This window comes from Ovis canadensis, chromosome 1 (genome assembly GCF_042477335.2).
Source record: "Ovis canadensis isolate MfBH-ARS-UI-01 breed Bighorn chromosome 1, ARS-UI_OviCan_v2, whole genome shotgun sequence".
NCBI lineage: Eukaryota > Metazoa > Chordata > Mammalia > Artiodactyla > Bovidae > Ovis > Ovis canadensis.
Window position 1 is genome coordinate 35,210,618 of NC_091245.1, and position 24,602 is coordinate 35,235,219.

Below are 24,602 nucleotides of genomic sequence, written 5' to 3' on the forward strand. Positions count from 1 at the left end.
CCTAAGACCATCCCTCATCATTTACTCCACCGTAATCAGGATTTTCTGCATCCTGATGATTTCCTAAACCCTCTTCCCTTCCTTAGGTGAAGCTCAGATACTGCATGCCCTCAAGCTGAGCTGTTGTCTCCTTTCCTGTGCACTGAAATGCCATCTGACCAGAACCACTGTCTGCCTTCACTGAACCTGTGAAGCCCACACCCCAACTTCTTGGTGTTTGCACCATCTCTTACCTCCCAGATCCTTAACCTCCCTTTCTCCCTTGACCTTCTCCTTCCCCTTGACCTTTTCTTCCATCTGCTTCAGCTATTTCCTGTGTGCACACCTGGGACTTGGTCAATCCCCAAAGTTGCTCTCTCTGAACATCTCAAGGGCTATCGTGACACCAAAATACCTTCTCCCTCATTTCTTCCCAGAGCCACTTTCTCTAACACCACCATGCAGCTGCCTCCTAACATCATATCACAGTTCATCTTTTTGTTATTAATCCTCTCTCAAATAAATGATGATTTGGAGACTTCCAGTTTTTTAACTTTCTAGGAAATTATGGTTTTTAGCTACTCTAATACCCTAGCTAAAACTAATGACTTATGTATGAAGATTCACCTTGATGACCCTATGGTAGTATCTTCTTGTCAAGCATCAGTTTTTACTGAGTTTCATGAACTGAACAAGGCAAGGATGAAAATAACACATTTTCAAAAGATAGGAAGACACAAGGGCTGAAATAAAAATACGCTGAAGCTTGAGCCAAACAGGGCATGTGGTTTCTGCATCATCTCAGATCACCAAGGACTGACGAGGAGTGGGTTCTGGCACTGGAAACCTTCTCATTAGAACCACTACCTGGCTTCAGGTGATAACAAAGGTCCTTTTAGCCCTTTGCCAGCCTAAAGTCTGTGGCTCACCTTCTTTGTGCAATGAGAGCCCTCTTTCCATGTTTCTGCTGCTGAGTTTGTTGGCGCCATTTCCAAGGAACTAACTTCTTTAGTTCCTCTTTAGGGAAGGAAAACTGACTTAGAGATCTCCAGCAGAGATCTTTTGAAGCACAGTTTTTCGGAGCAGAGCTGCCAGTCACTCCATTCCCCATAACTCACAGAGCAGAGGTCCCCAGCTTGCCAGGTTGCACAGCAGGAGGTGAGTGGCAGGTGAGTCAGCGAAGCTTCACCTGTATTTACAGTTGCTCCCCATGGCTCATGTTACCAACTGAGCTCTCCTTCCTGTCAGATCAGCCACAGCATTAGATTCTTTATAGGATCACGAATCTTGCTGTGAAGTGCACATGTGAGGGATCTAGGTTATGCGCTCCTTCTGAGAATCATCCAGAAACCACCAACCCCACTCCAGTCTGTGGAAGAATTGTCTTTCACAAAACTAGCCCCTGGTGCCAAAAAGTTTATCGTAGAGGATCTGGGCCATAGTGGATACTCATCAAATATGTGTATTTGAATGAACTGTGTTAATGCTGTCAACTTGTTTTCTCAATGTTGTATGACTACTGATAGAAGCAAATGGTATAATAATTCAGAAGGTTTTGGAGTCAGGCAGACCCAGGTTGGAATTCCCACTCTGCAACTTCACATAATGGCATTATCGTGAGCAATGTAATCTCCTTGAGTCCTGACTTTCTAAGAGAGTATATATATATGTCAGGCTCCAAGTGCAGGGTCTGCTGCTGGGTAAACACTCAGTAAATGTTCTATATCATTTCCCTTTGCTACCATGCTGATGCTTTCTTCTGTTTTTCCTTTTAAGTTCGGAACACGCCTCATTATAGAGGCCATGGAGTCAGCAGGGCACTCGATCAGCACCCTTTTCCTGTGCGGTGGCCTCAGCAAGAATCCCCTTTTTGTGCAAATGCACGCGGACATCACTGGTGAGTCTGAGGAGGGGGAGAAGAGGTCATCCTAGACTTGACGGCACGTGACTGTGGCCAAGATCTAGACAGGGTAGAAAAAAGGAGGGTATAGGTGGGCTGCCATATTATTTGGAGCATTTATGTTAAAATGATTTTTTTTTTTAAGTTAACTGCTGTTGTCATACCAGGGAAAGTGACTTCTATGTGTATCCAACTACTGGATGATGGTAAGAAATAAGAGAAGTTGGCAAGGGCCAGATCTTAATTTTCAAATATTTACTTAACAGTCTTGAGTACCTCTTCTGACACCCCACTTTGGGTAGTATTGAAGATACAGAGATGAAAACTTGATTCTTGCCCCCAGAAAGCTCAGGGTCTATGGAAGAAGGCAGACAGCAAGCAGACACATCAAATCTAGTGTAGCAAGAGCTTTGAGTGAGAAAAGCACAGGGTGTTATGGAAATACTATGACCTTGCCCTGGTTTGGGTGTGTAACAGTGCAGGGCAAGAGACTGAAGGAAGTGATAAGCAAACTATCTTGAAGAAAGATTGCGGAGCCTGGCTATGGTGGGAGCTGCGGGTGTCTGGCTGCTGGTCGGAATTTGAGCCCTGATTCAAATTTCAAGATCCTGTGATTCCTTCTCACCTCATCAGAACCAGAGATCATGACACAGATGAAGAGAATCCTGGGTCATGGGCTGATCCCCCTGTGATCTGAGCAGACAAAGGCAAGCAGGCTTCGTAGTGCAGACTCCTGAGCCCCATGGAAGGGACCCCATGAATAGGAGGCCTGCTTGAGTCCCAGTGGCTGACCTGGGCTCCTATCCCTCTGGACCTGCTGCCCTCGTGCCTTTTGCTCCCTTCTCTCCCACTGTCTCCTAGAATCTGATGTTCCCACTCCCCACCACGACATGGAGGCCAGGCACCAGGGCAGAGCAAGCAGAGGGAAGTGGGAAAGAATTGGACCCTGCTCACAGCCCCAACTCCAGTCTCATCTCATTCTCGTCCACTGGCCTCCATTCATCATGATCTCTTGCTTCCCACCCTGTCCCCTGCATGCCATACCTCTGATGAATGGGGGGTCCAGTTTTCTGCCAGACTCTCCCTTCCCCCTTCCAGGCCATGCAGATGCCCATAGGTGAAAGCTTTCCCACACATGATGGGCAACGTCACCCCCTTCACATTATGAGATCAAACTCTGAATCCCTTCTTAGAGGTAGGGAAACGGAAGCATAGGCCAGTGAACAGTATCAAAAGCATCCGGTCTAAGGGTAAGTATGTAAAAATAGGTGTAGAATTGACTACACTCAATTGCACTCCTACTTTTTGTCAATGTAAATCACTTTATTTACATTTAATCTGCACACACCACCAAAAGGTAGGAATCAGTGCCCCTGTCTTACAGGCAGGGAAACTGAGGGTCAAGGAGGTGACTTATATTGACTGTCCAAGGTCAGACACCTGGTAGGTGCCGAACTAGGATGGTACCGGTGTGTCCAGACCTGATGTCCTCTACACTATGCTGCTGACCCAGGTTTCTTAACTTTTTTGCCCAGTTTAGAACCATTTAATGATGAATCCCCCTTTCCTAAAGTGTCCAAAACCTATGGAAATGGCCCATTTGGAGGCAGAGAAGAAGACGTAAAAAAGGAGCCCAGATTACCTTATAATTTTCCCTAAGAGAAAAGCCATAACTAGCTTGTTGAAATACAATTCATACTTCAGATCTGATCTGTGAGTGACTTTCCAACATCCAGCCTCCAAAGAGCCACCGAGACTTCCTACCTGGATCTAGGAAGAGAGATAGAATCAACCCTGGCTGACACATCACCCGAAGGAATAGGAAACAACGGCCTGAGGGCGGGGCAGCAGGCCCTGACTCTACACTGTGGCTCCAGCCTTTGGGAAAGTGAGTTCTCTTCCAGGCCTCACACCACTGAGCTGACTCAGAAGAAAGGGGTGCAGTGGCTTCATAGAAAGTTCTACTTTGGAAACTGTTCTGCTTTAGGCTGTCAAATGAAAAGGCTGTTAATTGTTATTTGGATTCCGATTGAAACTGGACCCTTTGTCTCTGACTGTGGACCAGTTACAGTTTTGAACAAAGGGATCTTTTCTTTGGCCTGAAATGCCTCTGCCTGGGGAAGCCTGTGATTGACAAGTGATGGCAAAGTGCATCTGCCTTGAAATGCTTTGGGTTCTGCTAGGCTCATTAATGCATCAGATAAAATAGTTCACATTCCAGGCAAAGCTGCCTTCTTCCTCTCCTTCACCCAGCACTCTGTAAAAAGAACACATTTGCATGTGTTTCTGTAAAAGACGCGTACACAAGCTGTGGGTGTATAGGTAGAGTGTTTGATGCCTTTAAAATTGTAATTGCTCTAGTTTTCCTGCAAACAAAGCTATAGAAAGAACCGTAGACCTGATACATGAGTCTCAGGAATACACGTGAAAACAATAGAATTTGGCAGATTCATTGGAGATAGTATGGAATAATGGAGGAGAGCACTAGCTCGGTGACTTTAGGCAAATTGCTTTGCCACTCAGCCTCATTTCCCCTTTCTGAAAGGTAGAAATAATATTATTTCCCTCATAGAGAGCATGCCGAGGAATAAATACTCATGAGTTTGTGTGCACCAGTCTCTGTGCTTAGCTTAACATAAGTGTTCAATGAATGTTAGTTCACTTCTTCCCTTCAGGCAGCCCCATGCCGAAAAGAAGGAGGTGCATTTTAGAAAAAAAGAAGTTAAATATTTTGTAAGCAAGTCTTTGCCATTTGGGGAACAGTCTGCTCCTGCCTGTTCCATGCAAGCAGGGAGAGCAGGATTTTGCCAACTTGAGAAATGTCCTCTACGTGAGGAAGAAGAATCTTGTTGTACCCTGGGCATATAGTTAACTGTGGTTTCAAGAAATACTTGGTGTGTACTGAGTAATTATAGGTTTCTCTCACTGACTCGGGACTAAATGTTCCTCCTAAATTTTGTTTTGAAAAATTCTGGCCATTTCAGTAGGGGTTTCCCTCTGCCTGTCTTATTCATTATTCAGTCATTTATTCTTTCATGTATTCATTGTCTGAGTTTGGCACAGGCATGTAAAGAACAATCCTGTCCCGCCAGGAGGGTCATTTCAAACAGAAAAAGTGTTCTTGCGCTCTGACTACTCTCCAGAGAGGATAGGGAGACCCAGAGGACGTTGGTGTCAGTATGAGTCAGATCCAAGCAGAGACCAGATGACACACTCACACTGGATTAACTGGAGAAGAGTCCAATAAAGGGTCTGTTTACAGAGACGAGGGCAGGGTTGAGGGAAACCCCAGCCACCAGGCAGTACCATGAGTCTACTCACAGTCTAACTGCCCCGAGGCTTCCAGGGGCCGGGGCGGGAGGTAACCGACTTAAGGCTGAGGGGCTGCGTGAAGAGGGGCTGCCTGACTGCAGATGAGCTCAGTCAAGGATGTGATCAGAGGGCAGGGGGCTTACAGACATGGTCCATACAGGTCAGTGTCCCAGGACCCAGATCAGATAAACATGAAGAATTTGGGATTTTCCAGGCAAGAATACTGGAATGGGTGGCCATGCCCTTCTCCAGGGGATCTTCCAAACCCAGGATCAAACCCTCGTCTCTTATGTCTCCTGCATTGGCAGGCGGGTTCTTTGCCACTAGCGCCACCTGGGAAGCCCAGTTTAGTGCTTTCTCTAAGCCACAAACTCTTTTAAGTGCCTTACTTACAATATCACTTTTTTTTTTTTTTAAGTATAGAAGTTGGGTCAATTCTCTATGAGAATGTTCCGAAACAGTATTAAAAATGCTCAAATAAGCCTGTAAATTCTCACAACAACTCTGTGAGATCAGTGGAATTTCAACCTCATTTTGCAGCTGGGAAAACAGGCACAGAGAGGTTAAATAACTCACCTAAGCTAAGACACACAGCTAAGACAGGGAGGAAGCCAAAATTCAAACCCTGGCAGCCTGATTCCAGAGTACTTTGGGCTGCAACTGGAGAGCTGACAGGGGATCCACCCAGCTCCCTCTGGAGTCCCATTCCCGAGGACAGGGGCCATGAGCAGTTCTTTGTTCAGACCAGTGAGGCTTTAACAGGGAAAGCAAGGCTGGGAGGCAAGCAGCATGTGGGGTGATGTCATGTGGTAAGTCCAAAGCCGGTGGGATGATCAAGATCACATTCCCATCCCCACGATCCCCAGACTCTGCAAAGGCTTGTCCTGCTCTCTCCAGATGTGGCCCACACAGCCCTCCCATGTGGCCTGGCATCTCTCCTGTCTTCTGGACGACTGATGGGCATCTTCCCCATTCTTTCCCCACTGGTCCACTTTCCAGCCCAGATGAAGTGCATCTAGAAGGCCTTCACCCCTCATTGAGATTCATCCTAACACCACCATTCTGAAAGGGGTTGTGTTGAGCCCTGCACGTACCCTTTCCCATTAAAATTCCAGCAAACCCGTTATTATCCCCATTTTACACAGGGGGAAACTGAGGCTAAAAGTATATGAATGACTTGCTAAAGAACACAGGGCTAGTGGAACCAGGTTGAGCTTTTCCCAGAGACTCCACCCCACCTTATCAGCAAAGTCTCCAGCACTGCCCCTGTGGATGGGGCTGGTATTCCTAAGTACCCTGGGATATGTGTGAGAATTCTGTCCCCTGCTCTCTTCATCAAGGGTAGCTGGGGAAGGGGCCCCAACCTTGGAGTGAGATGATGAGTTAGGAGATGGTGGGAGGGCAGAGGAGGCTATGTCCAGGAAGTCTTCCCCAGAAAAGACAGGAAGAAAAACAGTCTTTGGATAAACAATGTCTTGAGTAAAGGAAGATCTTACAGGTCTGGCCACAGAGTTTACCTCTGTGGAGTTTGCTGCCATCTCCTGATTATCAAAAATATTTATATTTTATGTATGTTTTTTTCATATGCACACATAAAAAATACTGAGAATTCTAAATTATTCCTATTCATCTTAAGTCCGCTTTGAGCTAGGAGTGTTCCTCCCTACCTGGTGGACCCTTGCTCATCCTTCATATTCTTATTGAATCCTGAGCTCCACTGCTCTGACCCCCTTCCCCATCTCCAAAATTTTTTCGTTCATCATATAAGCACTTACATATGCTTAATACCAGTCTCAATTCTAGGGATTCAGCAGTGGACAAAATAAAGCCTCTGCCCTCATGGAGCTTGTGTTCTAGCAGACAAGACAGTAACCCAGAGAAGTAATAATAGTGTTGGAGGGCATTGAGGAAGTCAAGGGGGATAAGGGATGTTGTGGGTGAGTTGTCATTTTAGTTCGGATGGCCAGGAAAGCCACAATGGGAAGACATGTTTGCACAGACTTGCAGGAAGGAGTTGCCCCAGGGACATCCTGAAGGAAGTGACCCAGACAGGAGGAACAGCACAGGCAAGGCCTGAAGCTGATTCAGGGAAGAGCAAGGTGACCGGATCCTGTGGCCTGGAGGAGAGGAGGAGCCAGGCAGGGTGGGAGAAGTGGCCCTGTCCTGGAGTGCCTTGTCAGCCTTGGTAAGGGCCTTGGCTTGCTCTCTGAGAGATGTAGGAGGCCCCCCCGAAGGTTCATCACACCCTCCGTCACACTTCCCTTTCCTTAGTGCATCTCAGTTACAGACCCAGCCCCATACGAGGCCTATATCTCTGTCTCATCCATCTCCCCTTTGAAACCTGAGTAGCAGAGAAGTCGGATTCATCTCTGTCTACCATAGGCTCAGTAGAGCACTTCAGAAAAGTTTGTAGAAAACTACTCGAAATGGCAGGTAGCAGCTAGCAGAAGCCTAGAAACCCTAGGCAGAAAAGTCTCCTGAGTTGAGTAGGGGGTGGGGGTGGATGGGTGGGGGTGGGTGTATGGGGGTGGTAGTGGTGTGTGTATTGGTTCCCAAGGGACCCTTGTCTACTGTACTGGCAGGCAGAAACAGGGAAATCCTTTAGAACCAAGTAATCCTAAAGAACTAGAAACTGCAGGGGGCAGGGAGGGAGCCCTGCTGCTGCCTTTACATCAGGTGTTTGTGCTGCCGGGGCTGCTGACTGGCTCCCCTGGCCCTGCTCCCTAACCAAGGTGTGGCCTTGTTCTGCGCAGGCATGCCTGTGGTCCTGTCGCAAGAGGTGGAGTCTGTTCTTGTGGGCGCTGCTGTTCTGGGGGCCTGTGCCTCGGGGGATTTCGCTTCTGTACAGGTATGTGAGGACCAAGGGGTGGGCCGTGGCCCCGCCCCTGTCTGGGGCTGTCCTTCCTCTTGACAGCAGCTCATGTCTTGCAAAACACACACAGGATATAATTAAGAAATGATAGGTTCCAGCCAGGGAAAGCACAGACACTTCTAGCCTCAGACGTATTTATTGCAGTTTTCATTTGAGTTGGCCTTCGTTACTGTCCGTCGTTCTGTTCTTCTGTTGGTTTTCTTTTTTTTTTCCCCTCCTTTAAAATAGCTCTTACATGATTTCATCTAAATTTTCCCATTTTTTTTCTTTTAGCAAGTGAAACAGGTAAGGTAGAAAACTTAAATTTTTCATGTGAATTTCTGATTTTTATTGGCTTCCTTCATCTCCATCCACCCACCACTTTTTAAATACCTCCAAGGCCTCTTTCAACAAGAGACACAAATGAAAACGTTAGTAAAAGGGAATTAAAAGAAAAAATAAGGAACAGAGATACAGGAAGAAGGAAACAACTTGCTGGTGATGATGGAGCACACGATTTGACTCGGAGCTTCCTGGTAGCCAAGACAAAAAAGAGCACATGATAAGTTGCATAATTCTTCTTTTCAAAAAGAGGAAGCATATTAGTCTCTGTAGGAGACAAAGCTTTTCCTCCCACCAAATTGCAAAAGACATTTCACACGTGGGTTTTATGGAGAGATTTTGAGTTGTAAAATAATAAGGTTAACAATAGGTTTACAAAAAGGTAGAGAAACAGTATGGAGAAGGCAATGGCACCCCACTCCAGTACTCTTGCCTGGAAAATCCCATGGACGGAGGAGCCTGGTAGACTGTAGTCCATGGGGTCACTAAGAGTCAGACACGACTGAGCGACTTCACTTTCACTTTTCACTTTCATGCACTGGAGAAGGAAATGGCAACCCACTCCAGTGTTCTTGCCTGGAGAATCCCAGGGATGGGGGAGCCTGGTGGGCTGCCATCTATGGGGTCGCACGGAGTCGGACACGACTGAAGCGACTTAGCAGCAGCAGCAGCGGCAGCAGCAGAGAAACAGTATGGATTAGGGCTCAGAGCACAAGCTCTGGAGTCAGCCCTCACTTGACTTCCTACAAATTCTGTGATCTGCTCTCTACTCTGTTTATCTATAATAATAATCAGGAGCACATGAGTTCTTTCTCTGAATCAGGAATGTACATTCAGTCCCACAACAGCTCTATTATCCCCCTTTTATAGTTGATGAGTCTGAGGCAAAAGAAGTTAAATAACTTGGCTTATGTTGAAACAGCTAGTAAATGCCAAAACCAAGAAGTCTGGCTCCAAAGTTGTAACTGAAAGTTGAAGAAGTATTTGTTCAGCTGAGCGTGAGAGAGATTAAGTGACTTGCCCACGGTCTCAAGGTTGGGACTAGAAGCCAGGTTTTCCATTAGTAGCTCAGTAATGAAAGCTTTATTTATTGTAACCTTCTTTTGTACCAAGAACTATGCTAGGTGCTTTTCATATAATCTTCCTGGTACCTCTGACAACCCTCATAGGCAACAGAGATCCAGAAAGATTACAGAATTTAAGGGTACATATTGGAAATGGTCACATGCAAGAGTCTCATTCCCACATTTTTGAAAGTGTAATGCCCTGCACCCTGTCCAAGCCTCTCAGGCTGATGCTTATGAAATATCTCTTCCAAAGAATTAAACTCATTCATGAATGCTTGTGGATTTTAACTAGAGTTTTTAAACAAAGATGGGAGAGTTGAATTTTCAACATTTTTCTCGATTTCCTGGTAAGTGTCAGAAACGTCACATGGAGGTATTTATTGTTGAAATGTCAGTGACTTATTTTAATGTGTTGATTGATGAAGATGTTCTCATAACTAGCTGCCTTGCCCTCCCTGGGATGAAGCATAATGGCTAAAACAAAGCAGTAGAGATGCTTACTAAGGTCCTGCATAGGTTAATTCGTATTATGAACTGGAAGTTTCTTTTCCCTTAAAATTCAAATATTAACTCCCTAATCCTGCAGCATGATGATATTTAGAGATGTGGCCTCTAGGAGGTAATTTGGATTAGGTGAGGTCATGAGGGTGGGACCTCTATGGTGAGATTAGTGCCCTTCTAAGAAGAGATACCAGACTTTGCTTTCTCTCTGCTATGTGAGGACACAGCCGAAAGGTAGCCATCTGCAAACCAGAACCAACCCTGCTGGCACCTTGATATTGGTGCCTTGAGAAAATAGATTTATGTTGTTTAAACACTCAATCTGGTATTTTGTGATGTCAGCCTGAGCAAATGAAGATACCTCATTTAATCTTGACAGTCTCTAGGTAGGGCTTTTTATTCCTGTGTTATATATGAAGAAAACCAGGCTCAGAGATGTTTTAAGAAATTTGCCTAAGGCTACAGTTAATAAGGGACAGAAGCAAAATTGAAATCAAGGTCTCTTGATTTCAATATATATCCTCTGCCAATTTTCATTCTGTTTTTATTTATATTTTTCTTTTTTCTTGAAAAATGTTTTTTGGCTTCTTTAATGTTCAAGGGTGAATTTTCTGAAAAGGAATGTCATTGGTCACAAGGAGATTGTCTGCAGTCGAAACAGAGTAGTATGACATGATCTGACTGTTCCATGCAATTCTTCATACCATGACTTATAGCTCCTCATTGATATTTTAGTCATATTTGGAGTTTCTAACTCTGAGAAGATTCCACTCACATCTTCTCCTAGGTGAAAACTGAGCCTCATCCCACACTGACGTCTTCTTCACTACATAATATTCTCCCTTAGTCTTCTGGAACAGTATCTAAGATAAGGTAGATTGAATGTTGGAATCAGTGACTTGAGTAGCAACTGCAAGGCTTACCACATTTTAAAGACAAGCTCCCATCCCCTGTTCCACCCACAGAATTGAGTGCCTCTCCTGATCATTTTTAAGAGGAACTATAATCTAGTAAAGAAAGCCCGTGGGTGCAAGAGACCTGAACCTTGCCTGTCATCACATGCCAGAGAGAGCCCATGTGGTCTTGACTTCTGTGTGTGGTTGTTGTACATCCTCAAACAGTGTCACTTGACCTCTCCAGGTGCTTGTTTCATTTGTTTATTTCCTTTAAATAAAATGTTTAAGAATTGCCACACCTGTGGAACTGCTGAGATAGCGCCTTTGAAAGCTTCAGTGACCTCCATGAAGTTCAGTTCAGTCACGTCCAACTCTTTTGCAACCCCATGGCCTGCTGCACGCCAGGCCTCCCCGTCCATTACCAACTCCCAGAGTTTACACAAACTCATGTCCATTGAGTCAGTGATGCCATCCAACCAACTCATCGTCTGTCATCCCCTTTTTCTCTTGCCTTCAATCTTTCCTAGCATCAAGGTCTTTTCAAATGAGTCAGTTCTTCACATCCGATGACCAAAGTATTGGAGTTTCAGCTTCAGCATCAGTCGTTCCAATGAATCTTTAGGACTGATTTCCTTTAGGATTGACTGGTTGGTTCTCCTTGCAGTCCAAGGGACTCTCAAGAGCCTTCTCCAACACCACAGTTCAAAAGCATCACTTCTTCGATGGTCAACTTTCTTTATAGTCCAACTCTCACTACCATACATGACTACTGGAAAAACCATAGCTTTTACTAGACAGACCTTTGTTGACAAGGTAATGTCTCTGCTTTTTAGTATGCTATCTAGGTTGGTCATAACTTTTCTTCCAAGCATCTTTTAATTTCATGGCTTCAGTTACCATCTGCAGTGATTTGGGAAGTCCCCAAAATAAAGTCTGTCATGGTTTCCATTGTTTTGCTATCTATTTGCCATGAAGTGATGGGACCAGATGCCATGATCTTGGTTTTCTGAATGTTGAGTTTCAAGCCAACTTTTTCACTCTCCTCTTTCACTTTCATTAAGAGGCTCTTTTGTTCTTTGCTTTCTGCCATAAGCATGGTGTCATCTGCATATCTGGTTATTGATATTTCTCCCAGCAATCTTGATTCCATGAACCTCCATGAAGCCCAGGTATAATTATCAACATTGTTATAATGATTATGTTTGGAAATGTAAATGCATGTACACCTGGATTCATTCATCTCTCTCTAAAGAAGAGATGCAAACCTCTGTGCCCCAGGTCTTGGGACTAGATCAGGACTCTGGCAGGTTGAGGTAAAACAGAATAACTTCCTCCCTGTGGTTCATATTCTTCAACCTGAACTTCAGACTTCAAACCTGAACTTCATAGATCCTAACTTGATCTTCAGGATGCCTGCTACCCCTTCATTTAAGAAGGCTGGGCAAAGCTTGCCAGCAACTCAGTGATTCCCGTGGGCCATGTGTTCACTTCTTATCTAGATGGGCTGACTTTGGTATACTCTGCCAGTGGCATCTCCTTCAGATGAAGGAAAGGATAAGAAGACTCCAAAAGACCTAGGCTATGTGCCTGGGGAGACAGGATTTCCCAAATTCTTAGGCCCATGAATGGATGACATCAGCCGGGAACAGAGTGCTCTGCCTTCCTTTGCCAGTACAAACAGATCAGAAGAACTTAGAATTGTGAATTTTACTTATAGCTGTTGCACACTTCTATATATTTCAATTCTGGGGAAAGTGTATCAGCTGGAGGGAAAGGGATAGTGGATGGAATTTTCTGATGGGTTATTAATGAGAGAGATTACTCAAGTTACAAGGTCCATTGCTATACAAATTTTGCAGCCCACTGACAGTTCCTGCTTCCACCCTTTGTTTATTTATCCATTCATATTCTCATCCTCAGAGTCTCCCTTTCTTCCCCTGCCCTTTTCTGTCCTCCCTTTGGACAGCTAAAGTCTTCCTCAGTTCAGTTCAGTCACTCAGTTGTGTCCAACTCTTTACAACCCTATGGACTGCAGCATGCCAGGCCTCCCTGTCCATCACCAACTCCTGGCGCTTGTTCAAACTCATGTCCATCGAGTCAATGATGCCATCCAACCATCTCATCCTCTGTGGTCCCCTTCTCCTCCTGGCTTCAATCTTTGCCAGCATCAGGGTCTTTTCCAATGAGTCAGTTCTTCACATCAGGTGGCCAAAGTATTAGAGCTTCAGCTTCAGCATCAGTCCAACCAATGAACATTCAGGGTTGATTTCCTTTAAGGTTGACTGGTTTGATTTCCTTATAGTCCAAGGGACTCTCAAGAGTCTTCTCCAGTGCCACAGTTTGGAAGCATCAACTCTTCAGCAGTCTTCCTACTCTTCCCTTTTCAAATTAGGGTCTCACAAAGGGTATTGATACAGTCATCCAGCCACATTAAACAATAGAATAATATCTTAAAGCAGGGGTCCCCAACCCCCAGCCTACAAACCCCCAGCCTTCCTCCCTCCTTATAGTCATAAAAACATGGAATCCAGGCAGTCTTGGCATCTATGATCTTTCTGTCTGACCTCTCTCCCATCCCTAGAAGGTCACCCACTGCTCCTCTGTCCATCAGTGCACTTCAAAGTGATCCTCTCTAATTCTGAATGTCCTGGAATGCAAATAATCATAATTAGAAGTTAGGAGCATCCCATAACAATTCTGTAGGCTCCTAGGTCCTGAAAAATTAACAAACTGGAAAAAATAACTTTATAAGCTATCAGCATGCTTCCATTTTCCAAGCACAGACAAGAGAGAAGGTCTGAGAAACGCAAAGGACACAGAAAACAAGAAACCGGGTTCACAATGCCATGAGAGAAAAACTCAGTCCAGTGGCAGAGAGGCAGAAATACAAAATGGCTTTCCACTTTCTGTTTCCTTCAGGCCTTCTGCAGAAGTCATTAGCTTCCTGTAATTTCTTATCTTATAAGGCAGCTTCCCCCCCCGCCAAGACTATTTATATAAAATAAGCTCTAATTCTAACAGTGCTATTTATCTTGACACCTGCCCTCCCCACCTCGGGGGAAGGGGGAAGCAGTAGAGAGAAGCCTCTAAAGCAAAAATCAGCAAAATGAGGCAGTGACAGGAGATCAGAATGAATTCAGCCATCTTTCAGGGTAAGGAAAACAAGCCCTTGGAATCAACCAATTAATCAAAACCTCTTTTCCTCCCATGGTGTGAGGGCTGCTGCCTCTGTAAACCATTGACTCCATGCGTTCCCACCATCAGCTTTCCTTGTCACGTTCCAGACAGACTCCTGTGTCTCGCAGACCAATACGTGTAAGCGGCCAGTGGAGAGCAGTGATTACTCACCCTTTCTGTAATGTGTGCCCACAGGATAAACTATCCACACTGACCGCAGTGGTCTACCCTCAAGGTCAGTCCTTGCAAACACCCTCACTTCTTAGCCAAGGCCTCTCCTTCTTTCTGTTCTTTTTTGTGAGGTTTTACTTCATTTGGAGCCAGTTTATATTCATCACCTATTATGTGCTTCAAAGCCTGTGGTTTTGTATGTGACACAATACGTCTCCAGTCTGTTTTATTTTGTGAGAGTCAACTTTCTGTGCTTTTTAGTTCTGTTTGGCTTTCTGTCACCATAAATACCAGTTTTACATTTTGCAAAGTAAAGTTGATTATCATGATCTTGCTTTCTGGAGGTTTGGAAGAACTGATATATTGATATAATGGATGTTCAGAAATATGAAACCATCCCATTTCTTGGTACATTCAATCTTAATTTGCTGAGTTTTTTCCTTTTTCTGGAATACAAGTAATAATTCGTGTTCATTGGGAAAAATAAGAAAATTCAGTGAAGCTGAAAGAAAAGTATGAAAACACTGATATTGCCGTCCTAAAACTATCACTATATTATATTCTGGTTTCTATCCTTTTAATCCTTTGGTCCATATTTTTAAATTACTTTATACTTTTCTTGATTGCAGAAATGTATTCATATAATGCATATTGTTTTATAACCTTTCCCCCACCCCAAAATACACAATAAACATCTTTATTTATCATTTTTGTAGGCTGTATAATTTTCTGCCCCATAGAAAATGCCATGACGTTTTTTTTATAGTCCTCTAGTTTTGAATATTTAGGTTGTCTCTGCTGCGATTGATGGGGTCGCAGAGTTGGACACGACTGAGCAACTGAACTGAACTGAACTGTTGTTTTAAGGAACGTTGCAACTAATAACATCTCTGTAGCTAAAATTTGCCCACATCCTAAATTATTTCCAGAAACTAAATTATGGAAGTATAGTTGTTTGGTCAAAGAGTTTGCCCAAGCTTTAGGATTTTGATACATATTAGCACTTTATACTCCCACCAATAGTGGGTGAAATTTCAGGGCTCACATTTCTTGTGTGTAAGGAGTCTTTTGCTGTGAATTTTAGTTTCATTTGGTTTTCATTCCCAGGCCTCTTAAAATCCTGTTCATTTCACATATGGTCCTGATACTGTCAGCTTTCTTTAGTAGCCTTTTGCCCTTTGCTGTATAAGCATATGCTTCAAGAGCTATGAGATTCTGGTTTCTTATTAAGTAGATTCAGGTCTCTGCTTGGATTTTCGATGTCCTATCCCATATGGGAGTGCCTCAGAAAATCAACAGAAAATCCTGGAATGGTAATTAATTTAAAGAAGGATTAAATTAAGAATGTGACATTACCCTTAACATTCTCTATACTTATTACCATACCTGGTTAACAGTACGTTCTTATATGTTTTGAAAATTGCTCCTACTCAAAAAAAAAAAAAAAGACAACCAACAACAAATTCAGGTCCTGATTAATTACATATCTCTTACTCTAATCCAGTTTGGAAAATGACATCATGGGTATAAAAGTCAAAAATTAGGGACTTCCCCAGTGGTTAAGATTCTGTGCTTCCACTTCACGGGGACATGGGTTCAATCCCTGGTTGGGAAACTAAGATCCCCTACTAAGTAAAAAAATAGATAACTAATGAAGACTTACTGTATAGCACAAGGACCTCTACTCAATGCTCTGTGGTGACCTAAATGGGAAGGAAATCTAAAATAGCATATATGTATACATATAACTGATTCACTTTGCTGTACAGCAGAAACTTTAACACAGCATTGTAAAGTAACTAGCAGTTCAGTTCAGTTCAGTCGCTCAGTCGTGTCCGACTCTTTGCGACCCCATGAATCGCAGCACGCCAGGCCTCCCTGTCCATCCCCAACTCCTGGAGTTCATTCAAACTCACGTCCATCGAGTCAGTGATGCCATCCAGCCATCTCATCCTCTGTCGTCCCCTTCTCCTCCTGCCCCCAATCCCTTCCAGCATCAGGGTCTTTTCCAATGAGTCAACTCTTCACATGAGGTGGCCAAAGTACTGGAGTTTCAGTGAGGCATGGAGAGGTCATATAACCTTGTTCTTTTCGTTCCATCAAACCATGCTTTTCATATCTGTTGCCTGGAAAAAGCAGAGATCACAATGTGGCAGCTGAGCCGCCTTCTAGGGTGGAAGGGATAATAGAATATATCAGCACCCATGTTTATCATTGCTACTTTGTTGATTATGACTTGTAGAAATAAAAAGAAGAAACATACCCTCTTTGGTTTGGAAGTTTTCTACTTCTTTTGTTTGGAGAAGGCTTCATACCATGTTCCCAGTAGTGTTTTATCTTTTTGTATTTAATCATAACCTGTCCATTTACTTTTTATAGAGTTAGATATAAAAAAGCACTTAACTAATTAAGAACTTTAGTTAAAAGACAGTTTTTATAGTATTGTTATTAACACAGAGGTTTAGGCTAACAAACATTTTTTTCAAATATCTCCTTCCTCCTGCAGTTTTTACTCAGGAACTTAAGAATTGGGCCTTTATAAAAGCAAACAATAGCCAAATATCTACTGAGTCCTTTAGTTTCTAAGGAGGATTTCAGGACTGTAATTCTAAAATAAAGTTTACCTACTTCTCTTTGACTTAATTTTGTTCAAGACAACATTTTATACTGGTACAAATCTGAAAAAATATGTTAGATTATTTTGTAGAAATGAATATCTATACATACTTAATTCCTCATTCTAATTATCATTTATGCTTTTGCTTTTTATGGTGAATTTCCTTGTTGGGATAAATTAGAAATGAATAAGTTGGGCTTTTTTCTCTTTAGGATGTTAGGAATAGAAGATCTGTGCAATATAAACTTAATATTCAACACAGTAAATTAAGCTATGCTGCTGCTAAGTCGCTTCAGTCGTGTCTGACTCTGTGCAACCCCAGAGATGGCAGCCCATCAGGCTCCCCCATCCCTGGGATTCTCCAGGTAAGAACACTGGAGTGGGTTGCCATTTCCTTCTCCAATGCATGAAAGTGAAAAGTGAAAGTGAAGTCGCTCAGTCATGTCCAACCCTCAGCAACCCCATGGACTGCAGCCCACCAGGCTTCTCCATCCATGGGATTTTCGAGGCAAGAGTACTGGAGTGGGTTGCCATTGCCTTCTCCAAATTAAGCTATAGAAGCAAGCAAATAAGACATTAGGGAAGGTAAGACCTTTAGTTAAATCAGGAATTGTCTGTAGTTGGGGAAATTTCTTAAAAATGCCTATTCGTGCACACACATAAATGCACACATAGATACCACTGGACAAAGATTGATTCAGAGCCATGGAATATTTAGAGGTCTTTCTGAAATCTATGAAAGACTTCTGATTTCATCATTGAGGCAAATGATCAAGATGTATGTAAAAGAAAAATATTATTATTACAGTTACTTATTGGAAATGTTTGATACTTTGCAGTGAGCCATAAAGTACTATGGGTACAGAAACTTGGATGTCATCTCTCTAATCATATACATATCAAAGAAAGTTGAACACCTAACAATTTAATATCATGTTAAAAGTTATTCATAAGGAAATTTCCTATACTATTATCATCATAAATTTTACAAATGAAGAAACAGGGTAGAAGGTTTAAGTGACTTACGAAAGTCAAAGGCTAGAAATGGTGGGAGCCAGAATCCAAGGCCTAGGCTAGAATTCCAAAGCTCAAGATTGTTCAACTTAGTCATACTTGGAAGTAGACTCCTGTGGGGCTGAGTGTGATTACCATTGTTTTTTTTTTTTTTAATTTTTTTAAAATTTATTTTATTGAAGTATAGCGGATTTACAGTATTGTGTTATTTTCTGCTGTGCAGCAAAATGATTCAGCTATACTTATACCCTCTTTTTCATATTCTTTTCCATTATGGTTTATCAAAGGATATTGAATATCATTTCCTCGGCTATCCAGGACCTTGTTGTTTATCCATCTTGTTTATTTTGCATCCTGTATAGTCTGCATCTGCTAATCCCAAACTCTCAGTCCATCCCTGCCTCACTCCCCCTCCCCCTTGGCAACCACAAATATGTTCTCTGTATCTGTGAGTCTGCTTCTCTAGACAACTAGAATTTGAATATACATTAAAACGTCACTGTGTTAGTCAAGGTCTTCACAGAAGATACCCTCCAATGGATAGTTGTAGGGAGTTTAGTAAAGGGACTGTTTACAGACTGTAGACTGGCTCTGGAGAAATCACAAGGGACGATGTAGTACACTAGAATCTATAGGAGCTGGACCTTAAGAGCTGAAGGGGAAACACACTTCCTAGAACATCTGAATCCCAGAAGAGAGGACTATATGGAGGCTACCAAGTCAGATGTCTTGCCAGTGACCTTGGAAGTGAAGAGCTGGATTATTGACCCCTTTCTCTTCCCTCTCACTGATTGACTGTCAGGCTTCCACTGGGTGGAGTCAAAGTCAGAGGTCAAGGAAGCTCATTGATATGGTCCATACACATGAGCCTGGCTCAGCCCAGAGGAGGGTGGGAGAGAGTGTTCAGGAGCATGTACCGCCATCCAGACTGGGCTGGGCAGGTCTGTCTGCAGACCAGAGGCCAATCTGTGAATGGTTTGTTACAGATTTGCAATGAGATAAAGCACTTACATCAGAATGTAACTCAATTATGACATTTTGTTCATAGCACAGTGTTCTCAATGAAAGAATCAGTGTGTTTGTTTACTTTCTGCTGCAACTCTTTTTGTCATTATGTCATGGACAGCCCCTTTAAGTAGCACTGATCAAATCTGCCAGCTCTGCAGATGACAGAGAGAACCCCCTTATATCTGCCTTTATTTTCCTCCCTTGCTGTTGCTAAGTCACTTCAGGCGTGTCCGACTCTGTGCGACCCCATAGATGGCAGCCCACCAGGCTCCCCCGTCCCTGGGATTCTCCAGGCAAGAACACTGGAGTGGGTTGCCATTTCCTTCTCCAATGCATGAAAGTGAAAAGTGAAAGTGAAGTCACTCAGTCATGTCCGACCCTCAGCGACCCCATGGACTGCAGCCTACCAGGCTCCTCCATCCATGGGATTTTCCAGGCAGGAGTACTGGAGTGGGGTGCTATTGCCTTCTCCCTTTCCTCCCTTACCTTCCACTAAAGATCGGAAAACTGTCTGTGCTTCTTCTGAGATGGGCAGTGTGCTAAGGTACTGGGGATGACATTTATTTCTTGAAAGTAGGTGATTCACCTCACCGTTACAGATAGGAAACTGAGGCTCAGAAAGTTTAAATACATCATCCAACAAGTAAGCAGAGGTGGTGATCAAATCCAGAGCTGACTCCAGAACCTATGCTCTTCCTATAGGCTGCCCTAGGGCCATGCTTTAAATTATCTGACATTAATACTTAGGAAACAATGCAGAATTCTGGTGGGACTGCCTTGTTTGGAGGCCCAGAGCCGTCTTCTGGTGTCAGTAACAACCAAGTCATGGTTTCTGGGAATATACACACCCCAACTCCCAAAAAATAGAACCATTTATGGATCCCATGTCACTCAGCTTTATAAGGCCTTTCCCAGCCCAGCCAGCCAGATCAGAAGGTGAAGTCAGTTTGTTTCTAAGGACCTCTTGTCTGTTTCTATCTCTTTTTCAATCTGGGAGGTTGGAAAGAAGATGAGGAGAAAGAATTCGTGAGAGGGATACATTTCCTTAGAAATGTTATTAATTGGCTGGGCAAAACAAGAGAAAGAAATAAAATAGCTGCTCCTTACTAAGTAAAGGCATCTCATTCCCTTATCTCATTAAAAATTAAAAGCACTCTAGGTTTAAGTAGGGCAAATTAGTAATTAAATGCTATATAATCAACTTGTGTAAACATAATATTGAAGGGGAGGCCAAATTAATCACTCTGCTGGCTTGTTTTTGCCCCCATTAATGCACCTTTTACTTGGGTCCTTCCTGTGATGTCAGGATGCATTTTCTGCTCTCCCTCCGCTGCTGGAGATAGGGTGGGCTGCGATAGCTGGGCTGACAGATAACAGTGGGCTGGATCTGGAAAAGGCCTGTGTCTGGGTCTGATTCAACTAGGTACTGAGGCTCCCTGCTTTGTTGTTTGACCCAGAGCTCATCAGAGAAAGGCTGCCAGGTGTCAGGGACAGTCCTAGATGGTCGCAGGACAAGGAAGAGTTAAACACATCTCAGGACCCATGGGGTTCCAACCTCAGAGGGAGAAGATGGACACAGGCAGATAGATACAGTTATGAAAAAGTCAGCACGAAGTGTAACAGCAAGGATCAGTGGGCCTTGGCTTGGGCTCCAATCATAACTCTGCCACTTACCTCGGGTGACTTCCTTAATTTCTCTGTGCCTCAGAGCCCTCATCTGTAAGCCTAACCATAATATCTGCATCAGGATATGCTATCTCACAGCTTGTGTTGTAAGAGGCAAACGCATGAGTACCTGTAGGGTAGAACGGGCCTTCCAGATGGCTCAGCAGTAAGGAATCCATCTGCCAAGGCAGGAGATATGGGTTTGATCCCTGGGTTGGGAAGATCCCCTGGAGAAGGAAATGGCAACCCACTCCAGTATGCTTGCCTGGGAAATCCTATGGTCAGAGGAGCCTGGTGTGCTACCGTCCATGGAGTCACAGAAGAGTCAGTCACTACTTAGCAACTAAACAACAAACAACAAAGTAGAATCCTGTCTATTTAATGTTGGCTATTGCTTAACTACACTTGCTCTACAATGGCTAATGGAGCACCACGGAAGGAGTGTCTCCCATTGCCTTAGGGCTATGAGTGTCCTTCTGAGAAGGGGACATTTGAACCTGGCCACAGAGCATTAGTTACTCCAGAACTGGAACTCTGGAGGGGCGTGTGACACAGGCTGGCTTTTAATCTTTGCGTTGGAGTCCCTTCTCTGGAAGCAGAGGAAGGAGCATATGCTTCAGACCTGCACAAATCTTTCTCCATTTCAATTCCACACAATAAATAGTAATAACTGATGGAGTTCAGTTGTGTTATGGCAACTGCCTGCCAAGTCTGGGAAGTGGAAGAGGGCAAATGAGCTACACCTGTTGTGGGCAAGCTAAGGGGAAATCAAATGGGGCAGTAAAAAGTCTAAGTCACCTTATTCCACTCAAGGTGATGGCATCTCCTTGACTTGCTAGCTGGGTGAACCATCCTGATGGGCAAGTTTCTCTCAGCCTCTGTGCCATATTAACTGACCCCACAGAATAACTGCAAATATTCTGTGAATGAAAGCACATTTAGCACAATACTCAGCATACACAAAAGTACTGTTATTTCCTGTATTGATTTAATCTTTACCTAAAACCCAGTAAAGTAGGTAGTAACATCATCCCACTTTATAAAGCAGTAAATGGAGGCATCAAGATGCTGATGAGCTCCTAAGGTCACATGGATGGCTGGTACAGGGAGGAGGCTTCCTGTTTAGCTGTCTAACTCTAGGCTTACCCCCTGCATCTCCCTTGCTGCCCAGTGCTTCAGAGAGCACCTAGAGCTCAATTTACATAGTATATGCTAGAAGTAGGGAAGATGTCACTTGATTATGTCCAGGCCCCTCACTTGCTAATGAGGAAGAAATCTTTTCTCCTGCTTGAAGAAACAACAGGATTCCCTTTAACAGATGGGGCAGGCCAAAGAGACTCACCCGAAATGATCATCCCTTGGATGCAATGGATGCAGCTACTTACACTCATCTTGGCAGTTTTGCTTTGGGAAGAAAACAGTTTATTTATCATTCATACTCCTCTTCCAAAAAGGATTTGAGCAAGCTTATAATAAAGGGCTAAGCAGAATAAAACTAAGCAAAATAAAACACAAGTTAGAAGCTATGTAGAAAGAGAATACCCCAACTACTTAGACTAGGGGATCCTCAAATATATATACCTTCAGGTGCCAACTAGTCTGTATAAGCTTGGGACAATACCAGCAAAGGCCAGGATGATTTCTTATGCAGGTTGGAGAATGTATACTCTTGCCTAAGGACATTGACATTCAGGTTGTTTCAACCCTGCTTTGGTGAGTGCCAGACCAAGCAGATTTATGGGGCAGATTTGGCCTGTGGGTCTCTGACCCTGAGATAAGGGGATTACTTGGAGCTTCCCAGCAGCCAGCATAGAACTGGGAAATAGGTCAAGTCAGATAGTGTCCAGTGAATCAAGGAAGTATACACCCATTCTCCAAAAGAGACTGTGTCTTCCCTGCTATCAAATTCTAAAGTTGCCATTTCTTTAAAAACAAACTGAGAATTCCTTCTATGAAACTTTACAGAAGCAGCAGAAGAATTCATCCTATATTAAGTTGTTAAGAGTCCAGAGCAGAATATTGAAACTTGACTTGAACTCAAGAATTGCCCAGGTTTATAACTTTGTGGAGCTGTCGCTTGACCCAAGGCCAAGGGTAAAACTGAGAATACCCAGCATGGTAGATGGATGGCATGTCCCTTAGCCCTCTTCCCTGAATATTCCTTCCCTCAGCCAGCTTCACAAACAAAGCTGTGTCACTGACCTAGGAGTGTCTTAGAAGACCTCAGTACTAAAGCTTTTTACCAGCCTGGCATCAGGGACGTGCTAAAATGAAGCACCCATCAATCGAGAAGGGCAACAGATGTTGAAGCCTATCGGATGTCAGTAAACAGCAAGCCTACAGAGGCCAGTGAACTTGGCATCCTCCTAGCAAAATTACACTGTTGCCTTCAGGAGGGAACGCCATGGACTTTTATAAGCTGCATTAGGTGATATATTTTTTCTTAACCTCTATTTTTTTTTTAAAGGGCAGATTTAATGTTCACAGAGTGTTCTAGGCTTTCAGCCCTAGAAGTGTAGGTCTTCAAAATATCCTCCCAGTAATTATGAGACGTTTCATGTTCAGCTTATCTTTTTACTAGTACCCTCCCTTTTACTGTTAGAAGTATGATTCATATTATAAGCAATAAATAGGACCATAGTTAAGAGCACAGACTCAGATGTCACAGAAGTCTGGGCTCCAGTCCTGAGTTCAGATGCTAAAGCTGTACGTTAGGTCCATCCCTTTACCTCTCCTGTCTAAACTGGTGTTCTTACGGTACAAAGGAGACTGTCGAGAGCGCCTGCCTCAATAAGAGTGCCGTGAAGATTAAATGAGATAATATGTAGAAAGTATTTAGCAGTTACTGGTATGCATAAATGTTCAGTGAGAATTCTACAAAGTTAGAGAAATATTTATGATACCTGTCCTTATTAGCTGACTGTAAATTACACGTGGTTGTAGCTCTTTAGGTACATTATTAAAAGACGGCTGGGCCACTCATTTACCTCCTGTTTACTCTCAGGTAGCTTTTTACTACCTGTGCGTTACATTTCCTGGACTCGCTTGCAGCTGGCCATTAAGTAGTATTTAGCACGGTTTTGGGTTTAGTTTTAGTATTTGGTTAATGGGAGATGCTGATGGAGATCGGTATACAGGAAACAGGGAGAAGTCAGGTCATTGCTCTCTTTTTCAGCAGCAGCAGCTGCATCTCCTTTGTGATTCCAGCTTCCAGCCTTCCCCTCAGGTCCCAGTGCTGAGCGCTCAGCCCTTCATTGGTTTCAGCTCCAGCCTGACATCCCCAGCCCCTATCTCTGGTCACACTACTGCCTCCCATCCCTGGGAGGAGTAGCAGCTCTCTGCCATCCCTGATCTCTGAGTTCCTTCGGCATCATCAGTTTGGCTTCTAAGTTTCTTCTGTCACCAGTGCAAACAATTCCTTGCACTCCTTTCTGTTAAATGACCTAGAGTGGCTTCGCGTCTCCTGACTGCACTCCAATGATACAGTTGCTTTTAAATATTAGAAGGGAGGTCAGCCCTTACGGCGAATCCACTTCCCCTTCTCTCTGCCTGTTGGAATGGGCTAGGCCTGTGGGAGGAGGGGTGGCTGGTTCTCATGAAGAACAGTTCACTTTGACCAAGTAACGCCAACAGACAAGAAATTGACCTTGGCGACTCTAGTGAATACCCAGCTCTGAATAGTCGAGCTCTGAGTCAGGCACTGGGGGCAGTGGCTGTGCCAGCTTGCCACTCCCATCAGGAGGCACAGCTGGGCGACAGGTCAGAGCCAGGCGCAGGCCAAGGGAGTGTCTAGTCGAAAAGAATAGAGACTCCTCTTTCTTGGACCAGAACTCTGGGCCATTCTAAGCGAGTCATTATATTACATGTGTGATTATTGTCATCACTCAAATGAGGAAACAGAGACTCAGAAAGGACAGGCAATTTGCCCAGCATCCTGTAGCTATTAAGTAATGGTGTTAGTTTAAGTCTGTATGTCTCGGAGCTCATGTTTATTGAGACATACCATTTACTCAAGGTTTTCCAAACTTTCTTCCTGTTTCAAAGCAAATTATAAGAAAGCTACTTGCAAAACTCAGATTTCTCTGGTCTTGTAGACATTCCC

The 24,602-nt window shown here is 43.7% G+C and overlaps 1 protein-coding gene across 18 annotated transcripts in view; it reads left to right on the forward strand.

Annotated features, from left to right (window-relative positions):
* Positions 1 to 24,602, forward strand: part of FGGY (FGGY carbohydrate kinase domain containing) — a 510,923-nt gene that overhangs the window by 411,105 nt on the left and 75,216 nt on the right. For all 18 annotated transcript variants that reach the window (XM_069592908.1, XM_069592919.1, XM_069592895.1 and 15 more), the window contains 2 exons: positions 1,756 to 1,876; positions 7,945 to 8,039. In XM_069592908.1, the coding sequence (XP_069449009.1) occupies positions 1,756 to 1,876; positions 7,945 to 8,039 (216 nt within the window). The remainder of the gene's footprint in view (positions 1 to 1,755; positions 1,877 to 7,944; positions 8,040 to 24,602) is intronic.